Source organism: Ambystoma mexicanum, chromosome 6q, assembly GCF_040938575.1.
Source record: "Ambystoma mexicanum isolate Mex_15411 chromosome 6q, UKY_AmexF1_1, whole genome shotgun sequence".
Lineage (NCBI taxonomy): Eukaryota > Metazoa > Chordata > Amphibia > Caudata > Ambystomatidae > Ambystoma > Ambystoma mexicanum.
The window spans coordinates 1360399602-1360414238 of NC_090937.1; the positions used below are offsets into that span (position 1 = coordinate 1360399602).

The 14637-nt window shown below is 44.3% G+C and overlaps 1 protein-coding gene and 1 long non-coding RNA gene across 4 annotated transcripts in view; one reads left to right on the plus strand and one right to left on the minus strand.

Moving 5' to 3' along the window:
* The window catches only part of JAKMIP1 (janus kinase and microtubule interacting protein 1), a 3487328-nt gene that overhangs the window by 296678 nt on the left and 3176013 nt on the right, over positions 1-14637 (minus strand). For both annotated transcript variants that reach the window (XM_069631978.1, XM_069631979.1), the window contains one exon: positions 2138-2203. In XM_069631978.1, coding sequence (XP_069488079.1) covers positions 2138-2203 — 66 coding nt within the window. The remainder of the gene's footprint in view (positions 1-2137; positions 2204-14637) is intronic.
* LOC138516681 (uncharacterized) overlaps positions 1-14637 on the plus strand; it is a 575944-nt gene that overhangs the window by 226402 nt on the left and 334905 nt on the right. The gene's annotated exons all lie outside the window — the stretch shown is intronic.

Consider the following 14637-nt stretch of genomic DNA (forward strand, 5'->3'; position numbering starts at 1 on the left):
CTAAGAAACATATGGAGGGTTGTGGTTGGGTATCAGGAAACATCTAGGTATATTTTCTATGAGGGTTGGTCTTGTGATTGGATCTCTACTGTCAGGTGGACAACCCTGCCCACCCCTAGTGCAAGTCATTGTGAGCATCATAAAATACATGACGCCTAATTGGGTCTCTAAACTATAGGGCTCTTTGGTACGTTGCCCCTTATAATTGGTTGGCACTCATGTGCCCTTCGGGAATATTCCACTCATTAACAGCATGCATGCTGGTACCCCAGGTGCCAGTGGGTCGGTCGTGACCATGCCTCCCCACCCAATTAGCCCATCATCCATCATCAACTAAGCAGTCTGTCATGAGAATAGTCTTTGTACTTGGCCTTGTGAAGTATCACTGCTCCTAGTAATAAAAGGGAGTGTGGGTATGACTTTATCATCTGGTCTTGGTGTAGCTGTCCAGGAATCTAATTTCATCTGACCATGTGACTGGAGACCAAGTTTGAGCTTCATCGCTGTATTTAATGATATTAAACAAATAGAACTTGGCACCTAATGTCCTACCGCCGCACCATAACATGAGCTTGGATACTCGCCTTTTCGTACATTGTATCATTCCGTTATAATTGACTAGTTTATTGACTGCTTCATCCCTTGACACTTGGCCAAGTAGGCCTCTTGATGCTCCTTCTATACTCAGCTGAGTTTATCTTGCTGTGCTACACTTTTCCAGCCCTTCTATTCACGCGGACCAGTTTGCTCAAATACGATGTACAACTTCCAGATTCCTATGCATATATATACCTTGGTGCATCTCCGCAATCTGTTCACTACGTATAGCCAGCCTTATGATTACTTTCTCTACTTGCGTTACTGCATCTGTACAATTATAAAATGATTGTCATTTTCTTCCGTGCTTCTTTACACGTGTGATATTCATTTCGGATGTGAACGTTTACTCGGTTCTTACTGTGTCATCAGATTCTTTATGGTCTATTCATCTTTTCCTTTGTCATTTCTTCTGAGGTGTGTCACTTTTTTCATGTGACATCACCAGTCTCTTCTTTTATCCGTCTTCACATGCTCTTCAGGGATCTTTCCCAAAAGGCTGTCAGCTCTTTGTGGGTACATAAAGAAAGGTCTTCTCAACGGATACTTTGCTTCAAAGGCTGCTCATGTTATAGGCATCATTACAGGTGTCTTGCTTGTGACTATTTCCGGTTCACAACATATAGGCAATTTAAGGGCGGGACTTCCGTTAGAGGCTTTTGGCTCCTCCTCTACAATTATCCCTTAGGGCACAGCCAAACATGCCCCTGAATGTTAATATACAAAACTGAGTCAAATCAGAATACAGACTTTTCACTGCACAACTGATAATAGAAAAAAGATGTAGCCCAATTGTTGTTAAAAGGCCCGTTGTGTAAGAAAACAGAACCACAGAAAACAAAACCAGCCATCACACAGTTGAGCTCAGACAAGCAGAAAGATAGTCAGGCTCATGCTCTGTGATCACGCACCAGAGATAACAAAAATATCCAAAGGACGCAGGCATGCTGTTTCGGCATCTACATCCAGCTAGCATGAGCTCTGATGACAACGCAGACAAATGAGCTCAAACATTGGCAGGATTTTATTTTAAAACCATGGCGCGCTAAATCAAGGTTTAAAGGCCTATCACACAATTTAACTATTTGCCGTTATTTAGTTTCTTATGTAGCATTTCCTACCTGGTTTGACCATTGCATTGTACTGTATATAAAAGCTGTTACTGTTGGTTATCTCATTCTCAGTTTGTAGGCGTCCCAACAAGGTAGGATACATTTCTTTTAACTTGGTTTGAAAATGTAAATCCAGCAGAAGAAAGAGAAGGGACCCTACTTAAAGCAATACTCTTCTGGGCAGGCAATGGTGAAGCAACATACCATAAAATCCTGACATTTTTTAAGTGATGTTAAATGATATCTATAATCAACATTAAATCTATTTTCTTACTTGTCTGAAATTGTAGTAGACTTGTTACCATCTAATGCCTGCCCGTAAACTCCACTGATGTACAGTGCTTCATGCTTCTGGGCACTAGGTTTTGAGTTCCATAAATTTCCAATAACCAAAATAAAATAATATTGACCATATAACTAACAAGTACCTTTTCACAAAGGGAGAGAACAGTTCCAGCTTGAATGACAGCAACTTGTTCTTCATTCCTCAAATTCTGCAGAGAAATAAGTGGTGATATAGAAATTATGTAATTTATGATATGCAATGTCTTCAGTTTGTTAATGGGTGAGGTTGGTATGTGTGTTATACAGTATGTAAAATAAAACACACATGGTTATATTTTACAGTCGTAGAAAATTGAGTCCGGTTCTGGTATAGTGTTGCACTGTGATGATCAAGTGGGGATTTAGTTATCGCAGAAGATTTATTTTACTTAAAAATATACACAGCACTGACCAGCTCTTTTACTCTACTGGAGCACAGTTGAGAGATGAAAAGACAGTTTAGCCTTACAACATACAACAGTGACATTGATTAAGAGAATAATACAGTACAACAAATGAGCATAAACAGTGCTTAGATGGTAATGTAAAAAAAATGTTCAAAATAAAGGTTAGGTCACAAACACATGTTCATTTCTTTTGTAATATGTATTTTGCAATGTAGAAAGCTCTTAAGACGTTGTGATCTTAATCTCATAGTATAGGCCATAGAGTGGTACCTGGTGAACTGCATAAAGGCATCGCAACAACAATATTCTAATGGCTTTTCTGAAGGTTAGCAAGAGCAACTTTCATACACAAAGGAAGGCCATGTATGTTTATGCGATTTGAAAAAGCATAAGAACTGGAATAAAATAATGAATTGGCTGTGTTCTGCTTTCTGCAGAAACCGCCTGATTTTCAACAGGCCCTTGCATACATTTTCTGACATTATTTGGATAGTGTCACATTTTAGAGACCTGCAAAGGCGTGGGAAAACGTATTGACTAGGCAGCGCAAATCAAACTGTCGCCCTTTGTCATTACACCATCTTTCCAGCAATGCATAACCGCATACATTGAGGACCATGGAAACCTGAATCATGCTGGGCTAATCGAGATTATTATTGGGGAATGATGAATAGACTGATGAAAGCAGGAATTGTGCACACCCAGATGTGTTCATTAAGAGTGAGGAGTGTGTCGTACTGGGATGGAGGGGTGGAGGTGGGTGGATGGGAGAGGCGTCTCACTTGGAAAGGAGATTGGACAGGGGAGGGAGATGCATCACACTTCAGTAGACTGCCGAGAGTGGCAAATGCATCACATATAAAGGAATGGACCTGGGGGATCAATCTGCACATGGATTGAGATCCGGGGACAGGGAACGTGTCCCTCCTGGAGGAATTTGTGGGAGTGTTGATTGCTTCACACTAGAATGAACGATAAGGAGAGGGATATGGGTCGCATTTAGTCAGAATGTAGCAGGTCGGAAATGTATAGCCAATAACTAAATGTAGTAATAACTCACCACTCTGCATACGCCTTCTCAAACTCTGAACTAAACACAACCATACCCCTACAGCTCCTGAAACCGCACTCACTTCACAACACCCTGAAAAGCAAACAAACTATACACAATCTCACCTCAGCTTCACATGACGGCTAGCATCTGAAAATGCACCCATGCTCATTGACCCGTTCATCCAAACTGAAGCTGCCAAGAGCACATCAAAGCTCTCTTGCTCTTCTCCCGCTCAAACCGACTAACAAACCTTGCCACACTCCTTGCAGATCTGCCAGAGCGCCAAGAGAGTAAACAGGTGGCAAGGGGACGTGGTACAAGAACCTTTATTTTTTTTTTTAACTAGTTTTATTTGATTTTCCAACAAGCAAGCAAACATACAATAATTTCGCCTGGATAATCTCAGCCCTTCTAAATTCAACAACAATTAAACCAAAGACCTCCTCCATCAAACAATCCACAATGATGACCAAACCAAAGCTCTAGGAGGAAAGGGAGAAGAAGGCACAAGAGGAAAGAAGAAGAGAGGAAAATAAAAAGCATACCTTTATCCAATTATAATAGACAATAGTCTCATATAATAATTCAGCAAATATATACATACATAAAAATGATCATGACTATACAGGAAATTGAAAATGTGCTTATCTTATCTTCCAACTTCTTTTCTTAAAACAATCTCAATCCAACTCCAAATGTAAAAAATCCCCACAAATTTTCTGAAAAACAGCTTCTTTTTTCTGCATCATTACAAATGTTGCTTAATGAAAACGTCTTTTCCAACCATGAGGCCAATGTTGGAAATCCAGACGGTTTTTTAGCCACTAGAGCCCCTTTCAAAATACAGGTTACGTGATGGCATTACAGTTCTTCCAGAATCGTATCTTCTCCCAGAATCAATGTCTCGAAGTCAAACTCCAGATCTTCATTCACCACTCTATTCATCAATTCGGTTATTTCTTTCCAAAAATCTTTCACCTTGTAACATTCCCAAAACATATGTTCTAATGTACCTTGTGCTTGGCCACAGCCCCAACAAGTGTCCAATACACTTAAGCCCTACTTATGCATTCTAGCAGGTGTCCAAAAAACTCTGTTCAAGATCTTCACCTGATGGGCTCTCTCTCCTATATTAAATTACATTTTTACTCCACAAAGAGCTTCCCATCTTTCTTGCCTCATTTCCTCGTTTAGGCATTCCGACCATGCTGTGGGGATCTTTACATTTCCCTCTGAGTGCCTGCTTAATAGGTTGTACATCTTAGATGCCATATTCTCTTGGCTGCTTATTTTCTTAAGGATATTCATTAAATCTGAATTATCTAATTTTTGCAGATTCACTGCACGTTTCGGGCTTCTATACTCGCCATAAGTGCAGTCAGAAAAGTTCTCCTCCTTTCCCCTTCAAACAGGTCTTCGATTTTCAATTTCTGCCAGATATCAATGTATCCAAAATATTGGTTTGTTCTTTATTTTAATTTCAGGCTTCAACCATATTGAAGAAGTATTTATTCGTCCTCTCCTTAATTGTAAAGCCACTTCAAACGCCTTCCATGTAGTTCTCAGAAACTCAGTCAGAGTGGAACGATTCCCATAGTCGGCATTGGTAGTTGATAGGACTGCCCAGGTACAAGAACCTTTAAAATACCATAACCACGTGAGCGACAACCGCAGGGCTTCTGGATTATGCTGGGATTTTGTTCACAAGCAGAAAATCAGCAGCACTACGTCTATATGTGTGTGTTTGTGTGGGTGTGGTCAGCGCGTGCTGCAGCTGTGTGAAACTGAGACGTGAGGTGCTGTGTGGTCACAACACACTCAGTGGAGCTCGTGCAAAATAGATGAAGTGGCGAGTAACTGTAAAACAACAGAATATGCAATATCTGTCATTTCCAAAGTAGCTATGCTTCTGCCAGACCCCACAGTAGAGTGAAAATGTGCAAGGTATTTATTTTATTTATTGCAACATTCAGAAAGTGCAGCATTCACTGCAAAGGTGGTCCCATCTTGATAAGCGAGATGTGGGCAGCAAGATGGGAGCCATTAGCTCGTAAAGGGCCAGATCTCTAGCGCTTTGTGATAAGCAAAGTGAACCTAGGTGGAGCGAATTTTGTTCGAGAGGAAATTCTAGAACTGAGAGGTGATGACGGACAAGTCCTGTCTCCTGAGTGGGTTTTAATTTAGCAGGCTATGATGGGAAGGAGGCTAGGAGAGAATGAGAGGTTCCACTGTGGAGATTAGGGCTGGTGCTTCATGGAAATGCAAGGGGCCACGCGGTAGAAAAGTCAATGTGCCATGCATAAAGACTTTAAAGTGGTGCATTTCGCAAAAGGAAGCCAGTGAAGGTATGAGAGGGTGGGCTTGATGTGATCTGTCATTCTACGGGTGAGAAGAAGATGGGTAGCCTCATTCTTGATGAAGTCTATAGGTATGAAAACAGGGCAGATGAAGGGGCCACTGTTCCCAAACTGAAATCTAGAGGCAATGAGAGCATTAACAATGAACGCATTGTGCATGAAAAAGAAGAATTGGAGGATTTTCTTCGGGGTGCATAGCAGCATAGGAGGAAAAACAGAAGCTGACTATGGCGTTTTCTTGGGCAGCAAGAGATAGGTCAGTGCCAATGAGGATGCCTAGGCTTTTAGAGGATTGTGACGGGAAGATGGAAAGCCCAAACTAAAGGGGCCCGATGTAGGGGGAAAGATGTGGTGAGATCTTCCATTTTGTAATTTTTGCGCTTCAATCAGATATCTTGCAGCCAATCATGTATAGCCATCATGCATTGGTGAAGCGTGTTGGAAGAGAACTCAAGATGCATTGGTGCAATGTGATGGAAGTTGAATCAAGATTCCTGTCCAGCCTGAAGAGGGTTTGGGTGTCATGGAATAAGAAGCAAACAGGGGGCTATATAATAGGATTAGAGAGGTCATGCAGATGCAAAATGCAAATGATGAAGTGAAGGGGACAGAGAAGAGCAGTATGTGGCTTTGCAAAAGAGGGGATGAGGTTTGGATTGGAAAGTGGGGGAAGGCAACGATCCTGGATCTTTTTGAGAGGAAGTACTTAACACGTAATACTCACAAGAGCAGAGTCTTAGTTTTCTGAGGAGCGGGGCCTGGAAAGGGGAATTTTGTAGTCAACTCTGTTGATTGCTGCGGGAAAGTCAAGCAGAATGAGGTTGTTATCATTGAATGTGGCACATGTCAGCCAATATCACAAAGGGGGGAGATTTGGAAGAGGAGGTAAGCAGGTTAGTTGTCACCAAAGAATGGTTTATCTTTGAACACATATTCTAGTTAGTCTGGGACATACCTTTCCAGGATTTCAACCAGAAAGGGAAGGTTGGGTGACTGACCGCAGTATTTTAGTATAGAAAGGTTGAGAGAGGATTATTTGAGGGAGGGTTCCTAAGAGATTGAGGTGGAAACACGGAGGTAGGGGCAGAAGGAGGGAGGTCAAGAATTTCAGAAAGCACTTTGATGAGTTCTTTGGATGTGCTAGGGGAGCTGCAGGTCTTTGAAGTGGTATGCTTTTGTTCATTTTTAAACTTTCTCGTTATAGGCTCGCAGTTGGATCATGTAGGTGAGATTAGAAGGGCTCTACAATGATGCCAGGTGTGATCAACGGATCAGAGTTGCTGTATGGCTTTAAGGATGTCATCAGAGAACCACGTCGAATGGGCCTTCTTGGATTGGCATTTTGTAACATTGGATGGGGCCACAAGGTCATAAGTAGTGGGCAGGAGAGAGGCAAGTGACTCTCAGCAGGTCGCTGTGAAAGGGTTGTGGAGGGAGCCAGGGTTCAGTCGGATAGGAATGGAGCTAACGGAAGAGGAGGTGATTGTGCATGGAAGGTACAGCCATGGAAAACACTAGTAGGTGAAGAATGGCTGAAGGGAAAAGGATCATAAAAGGGAGACTGATGTAATTTGACTAGTGCAGAGGAGAGGCATCATAGCAAGTTAGCAGATTATTGTTGAGAGAAAGGAAAAAATCAGGGGGGTGACCTTTGGAATGAGTCAGGGCATCTATGTGTTGGTTGTGGCCAAGGCCTGCACTATATTGGATGAAGGGGAGGTGTTAGGGGTGCTTGTTGGAGACAGTCCAGATGTAAACATCTCCAAAGATGAGGAGGTTATGCTAGGAGGCAAGACATTGGACAATTGTTACAAAGATATCATTGAAGATGAATGAGGGCCTGAAGGGTGGTAAATAATGAGGATGTGAAAGGCCTGAGAAGGAAAAAGATACCAGTGAATGTATGCTCATTCAGGGAGATCAATACGTGTATGGTCAATGGTTAAGGTGGAGAGGATAGTGGGGATGAGTGTTTGGTGTTTGACAGCAGGGGAGGACGATCAGCTTCTCAGATCAGGACAAGAGTCCAAAGGAGAGGTGGTAGCAGTGTCACCCTGGGTTTGGAAGGTAAGGCAAGGAATTATTCAATTCGATTTTTTAGTTTTATTGTTTGAAGCGTGGGCCTAGCTCGAGAGCAGCGGAGCACTGTACAGAGTGTGGGTAGCCAGCAATTGGGCTGCAATTTTTTAACAGTAGCACAGCACTGTGAGTCGTGGTCTGTGCACTGATATGTGTGTCCATTGGAATTAGTCCTTGGTCAGGTGTTGTTGAAAAAGCCATGTTCTGAGAGATTTGCGAAACTATAGGATTGTGGGGGCATTCGACCCGACACCGAGATTGAGTTCCACAGGATTGGTGCGTGACAAGAGAAGGATTGTTTGTGGGTCTTACCTTTGCAGGCCAGTTTTGATTCTGGGCAGTTGGTCGATTTGCTGCGCAAGGAGCATGTTTAACCAGATATGTGGAGCACTCGTGTGCTACTCGTTACTGCTTTGTAGACGATACATACATGCAGTCTTAAACAGTATCCTAACCTGGAGAGGAAGCCAATGTAGTTTGTGTAGGATGGGGGTGATTCAGACAAATTTCAGTGCACCCGTAATAAGACGTGCTCCAGCGTGGTAGAGCGAAGTGAGCAACTTACAATCTTTGGGCTGATTAGAGAAACCCTTTGTGCCATATTGAATAAGTAATGTTTGATAATACAGAACATGTAAACAAGACATTCAAGAAGAATGCACTTTAGGGACTCAGCGTCTTTGAAAGTGGAGTGACCTTACTTTTCTATCTCGGCCGTGGTGGGTTCCAGAAATGTTTTTACTAGAAAGATGGCTTGTTTATTAATTGGACCATAGAGGTTTTGAGTTGTAATTGAGGATTGTGAATTGTGAGTTGGAAGGGAATAGTTTCTTACCTGTAACTCCCATTTCTCCAGCATTGGTATCTTTCATGGATTCACATGCTTAGAATATTCCCCGTCGTCAGGCTGGGAATCCTCGGTAAGTTATATAGACCTTTTCCATAGGAAAACGTCCGACAAGTTTGTGTCCCATCTACGTCGTTTTGGGCAGCGTACGGCAGCGCCACTAGGACGTAGAGGTATAAATAGCCCCGCCCTCGCGACTCCCTCAGATTTCGACCCCCAAAGTAGTATGGGGGGATCTCTGGTTTGTATGCTTAGGGGAGGCTGGCGGGCGCATGTGCACTTCATTTACCAGGGCACCCCAATTACACTCCCCCCAAATTGGGCATTTTGCTGCTTGATAACACATGCCTACAGCCCCACTTTTTTCTTTCTCTACATATTGCCCCTCAATGCAACCAGCAGTCTGCATCTGACCTCCACACTGTTCACACAGGTCTGCAGTTTATTGCAATAAATATCGCAATACGAGGAAATCCAGTAAAACTTTGACGGATTTGTCATTCCGTAACGTTGTGGACATGGGCATGAGACTAGTGTCTCGTACAGTCATGCACTTTCAGTAACGCTACAGAAAAGCGGGCCTGCACATGCGCACTCGCCAAGTAGAAAAATAAACACTACTCCCGGCGCGCATGCGCACACAGTACAGCCGTGCACAGCTCAGCTCATTAGAACCCCAGCTTCAATGCAGCGCTCCAGTCGCAATATACAAACGCGACCACACACGCCAGCCTGCAGCTAGCCTGGGACTTTAATTTCCAGGTAAATACTCCTCCGGACTCTGCCACCCATTACAGTCCCTATTCTCACCATTTTACCTAACGGGCGCACGCATCTCGTTTTTTCTCACAGGACAACTACAGGCAATAATGGTAAATAAGACCCATCCAGCCACCATTACGTGCTGTTCCACGTCCTTGTGAACAGTTGCCATTCTACCGGCACCCTGCGCATTTCCTATGTTTTAGCACACAGTTGCAACCTTGCAAGGTGAGCACATGCCATTTTCTTTTGTACACTTGGGTCAATCTTTTCCTGTTTTTCACCGTCACTAACAGCATCCTTACCTAGAACTACATGTTATTTGATTCTTGCTGCCATCCACAGCCAGTTGCCAGAAGCCTAAACCATTTGGCATTTCATACCATTCCTGTATCACAGTAATTCTAGATCCAGGGAGATCTGCAGCCCCTAAGGTCAGTCCCGTGTCTCCCTTGTCCCTGATTTTATAGTGGTGTACCATATTCATGGAAATATTATGTCTTGTGTTTTTTTAACAAACAAAAGTTTTTAAACTTTCTACTCAGTCACTAAGAGAGTCCCCCTGTCTCTATTTTTAGGGAGACCTACCCCAGGCCCAAGATGAAGGCACCGACCAGCACCTCCATATTCCTTCTGGTCTCAACATCTTCTTTGATCGATATCTAGACGTCGACCACTTGTTAGGTCACCCTCCAGCCTGGCTACACATAACCAAGAGTTTTCTCATTCATTGCTTTTGTTTTGGTTGTTATGTATGGACTACATGCTAATCACTTGTCACTATAGGTGGTGGTTTCACAGTGTTTCTTTCAAAGCACTTTCTTGTTTTGCAATTTATCTTGCCATAAACAGTTGCTTGAGGAAAAGTTAAGACTAATAATTAACCTCCTTGAAAACTCTGTTCTTGTGAATGAACCTTTTGCATTTTCTGATTGTGTTTTTTTCAACAAATACTTTTTTCCCAAAAAAACTACTGATGCATGATTATTAAATGCATCCAGCAGCAAAATAAATTTAAAAAGCCGACAGATTGATATCTATTTGTGTCTGAAACTCCTTTTGGTGCATTCTCACATTCAAAGTGTTTCTGTATCTATCTTGACATAATAGAAATAACCTAGGCCTACTCAAGTCAAATAGTAGTCCCCAGAAAACGTTATACGTCAGAACAGCCCCCCATTGTTGATCTAGTATTTCCAGCCCAGTGTTCTGCCGTAGTCGGGCTATCCCTCCAGTTACTAGAATAGATTGTATAGCAGTATCCCCCAACGTTGGAGGTGTGTATGCAAACCAATATCACAATAACCATAATGCATATTTATCATGGCAAAAACATCACATTATAGTATGTTAACAGTGAAAACACCACACTTAAAAGTACATTAGCCGAAGGATGTGACCCCTTAATTGGGGCTTACCTTATTGAAGCAGGTGCCGTAAGACCGCACGACCCATCTGTGTATCCTCAGCATGTTGCTGTTCGAGGCAATAATGCCGGGTAAATGTGTGTGGTACCGACCAGGAAGCCGCCTGACCGATATCTCCCAGCGGAATTCCGGACCACAATGCTGTCGAGGAAGAAGTGGATCTTGTCAAATGGGCCCTTGGACGCTTCTCCAGCGGTTTTCCGGCTTTTCAGTGACAAAAGGAAATAGCAGACGACACCCATCGTGCTAGTCCTTGTTTTGAGATCGGTTTACCTTTAGCCGAAGGGCCATAAGCCACAAATAGTTGTCAAGTGTCTCTGAAGCTTTGAGTGCGATTGAGGTAAAATTTTAAAGCTCTTTTCACGTCCAATGTATGGAGAGTCTTCTCCGCAACCGACAATGGTGTTGGAAAAAACGTCGGCAGCACAATAGAAGAGTGCTTATGGAACATGGTAGGCACTTTAGGAATTAAATGAGGATTAGTAGCCAACACGACTTTATTATTGAAAAACCTCAAGTACGGTGGATCGATCGCTAAAGCTTGTATTTCTGACAGTCGTCGAGCCGAAGTAATAGCCATCAGAAAAGCCAATTTCCACGACAAAAATTTCAATGATGACGATGACATCGGCTCAAAAGGGGCCTTCATCAGCGCTGCCAGAACCAGGTTAAGACTCCAGGTTGGAGGAAACTTTTTCGTGGGAGGAAAGGTTCGGAACAACCCTTTATGGAAATGTTTAATCAGCCGGTCACTAAATAGCAGAGTTGAATGTCTCTTCCGAGTAAATCTCGAAATTGCAGCCAGATGCACTTTTATGGATGAAACAGACAAGCCTTTTTGAGCTAGGAGTAGTAAGTATGGTAGAAGCTGTTCCAGTGTGATATTAAGCAGGACCAAACCTGGTTGACCTGCGCACCATATGCAGAATCTCTTCCATTTGTATGAATATGAAGCGTTCGTGGACGGAGCCCTCGCCGCTTGCAAAATGCGACGACAGTCCGCTGGAATCTCTAACGTACCAAACTCTGAGAAATCAGGAGCCAGGCTGTCAGACTGAGGCTGTCGGGGTTGTGATGCCAAACAACCCCTTTCTCCTGAGACAGAAGGTTTGGGATTTTCTGGAACCTCATTGGTTCTGCCACTGAAAGATGGAGTAGATTGGAGAACCACACTTGTCTGGCCCAGTACGGGGCCACCAGGATCACCCAACATGGATATCTGTGGATCCATTGCAGCGTCCGACGTATGAGCGGAAATGGGGGAAAGGCATACAGAAACTTGTCCGTCCACGGGAAAGAGAGCGCTTCCCCTAGTGAGCCTTGCTGTGGCCACCTGCTTGCGTATTGTGGGCATTTCTTGTTGTCTCTCGTCGCAAAGAGATCGAGGGCCGGACGACCCCATTTCTCGAAGACACGGTGTAGTTGTTGGTCGTTCAGTTCCCATTCGTGTAGTTGATTCATCTCCCTGCTGAGAGAGTCTGCTTGCACGTTTTTGACTCTTGGCAAGTGGAACGCCGATAGATATATCTTCTGCTGAAGGGCCCAATGCCAGATCTCCTGGGCTTCGGTCGACAGAGTTCTGGAGCGAGTTCCTCCCTGTGTCCTTAGATAAAACATTGTTGTTGTGTTGTCTGTCATAATCCGTACAACTGATCCCTTTATCCGTGGAAGAAAGGATTTCAGGGCCCAATGCACCGCCCTTAATTCTAGCACATTGATATGACCAACGACCCTGAACCTGTAGGGAATCCAGATGAGCTCCCCATCCAGTTAGAGAAGCATCCGTCACCACTGTCATCTGGAACACCGGTTCCAGCAAGGGCATTCCCTTTGTCAGATTTATGGAAACTCTCCACCATTGAAGCGCCTGCACGAGTTTGCTGTTGATGGTCAATTTGTCCGACCAACGCCCTTGACTCTGTCCCCATCGATCCGCCAAGAATTCCTGAATCGGTCTCATGAAGAGACGACAATTGTTGATTAAGGGTATGCAGGACGACATGGTCCCCAGTAGGGACATGTACCTTCGCACTGACACTCTGGTGTCAACTTTCCAATCCGATGCTTTTTGCTGCAGTTTCAGAACCCTTTTGACGGATGACTTTACCAGTCCTGACTGCATCTGGAACTCCGCCCCCAGAAAGACCAAGGTCCTTGATGGAGATAAGGAGGACTTTTCAAAGTTTATTGCGAAGCCCAAATGTTGTAGGAGGCACATGGTGGCATTCAGACTTTCCTGTGCCCTTTCCGGAGACAATCCCCTCACTAGCCAATCGTCCAGATAAGGGTACACATGATGACCTTCTTTCCTTAACCAGGCTGCTACTGGAGCCAGACATTTCGTGAACGTCCTGGGAGACGATTTCAGTCCGAACGGGAGGACCTTGAACTGATAGTGGGTTTGTCCGACGACGAACCGTAGAAATCTTTTGTGTAGACGACGCATCGGGATATGGAAGTATGCGTCCTGAAGGTCCAGCGACGACAAATAATCTCCCGGTTGTATCAAACGGATCACTTCTTGGAGTGTAAGCATCTTGAATTTTAGATTCTTGAGCAGTTTGTTGAGAGCTCGTAGATCTAGAATGGGACGCCATTTTCCATTGGGTTTCTTGACGACAAAGTAACGGGAGTACACTCCCTGTCCTCTTTCTGCCACCGGGACCAGTTCTATAGCCCCTTTCTGCAGCATAAGCGCCACCTCTTAAATTAGTATTTGAAGGTGGGGCTGCGTCGAGAACACCGGTGGAATGCGTGGTGGCTTGCCCTTGAACTGTAGAGAATGGCCCAGATGTATCGTGTCCAAAACCCATTGGTCTGTTGTTATGCGCGCCCACTCGTCGATGTGACGAGACACTCTGCCCCCAAGGACGTTCTGTAAGTTGTCATTGTTGGCTTTTGGCTTGTTTATCCTTTGTCGACGAGGAGTAGGCGCCTCGTCGTCTGGAGTTTTGGTAATCTCTGCCTTTATGAGTAGCTTGGGCTGCACGTCTGTAGCCTTGGGAAGAGTAGGAGGGTCTGCTGAAACCTCGGTCTCTAGATGATCCAAACCGGGAGTTACCTGATGCTCCTCTAAAAGGACGAAAGGAACGAAAATTCCTACCACTCTGGAGGGCTCCAAGGGAACGAGCCGTGTCAGAATCTTCTTTCATGCCCTTCAAGGCCTCATCCACTTTCTCCTCAAACAGGTGTTCTCCTTCGCACGGCATATCCATTACCTTATATTGTACCTCTGGTCTGAACGTCGTGCACTTAAGCCAGGCTTGCCTTCGTAACACTACGCCATTGTTGATTTGCTTAAATCCTGATTCCGCCAGGTCGACAGCAATGTTAATGGAATGATTGGAAGCCTCTCCTCCCTCACGTACGAGCAGCATGGCAGATTTCCTGTGTTCTTCCGGCAGATGGTCCACGATAGGAGCCAGCCGATGCCACATCTCCCTATCATACCCGGCCATAATAGCCAGGGAGTTGGCTGCTTTAACTTTAGTCGCTCCAACCGATAGCACTTTCTTCCCAAAAGCATCTTGTCTCCTGGCTTCGTTGTCTGGCGGGGTCGTGCATTTGTGTTGCGACCTTGCCTTTCTGGCCGCCACCGCGGATACCACTGATTCCGGCAAAGGTTGAGACGTCAAGCACTTGGGAGTCGATTCCGGAGCCTTGAATTTCTT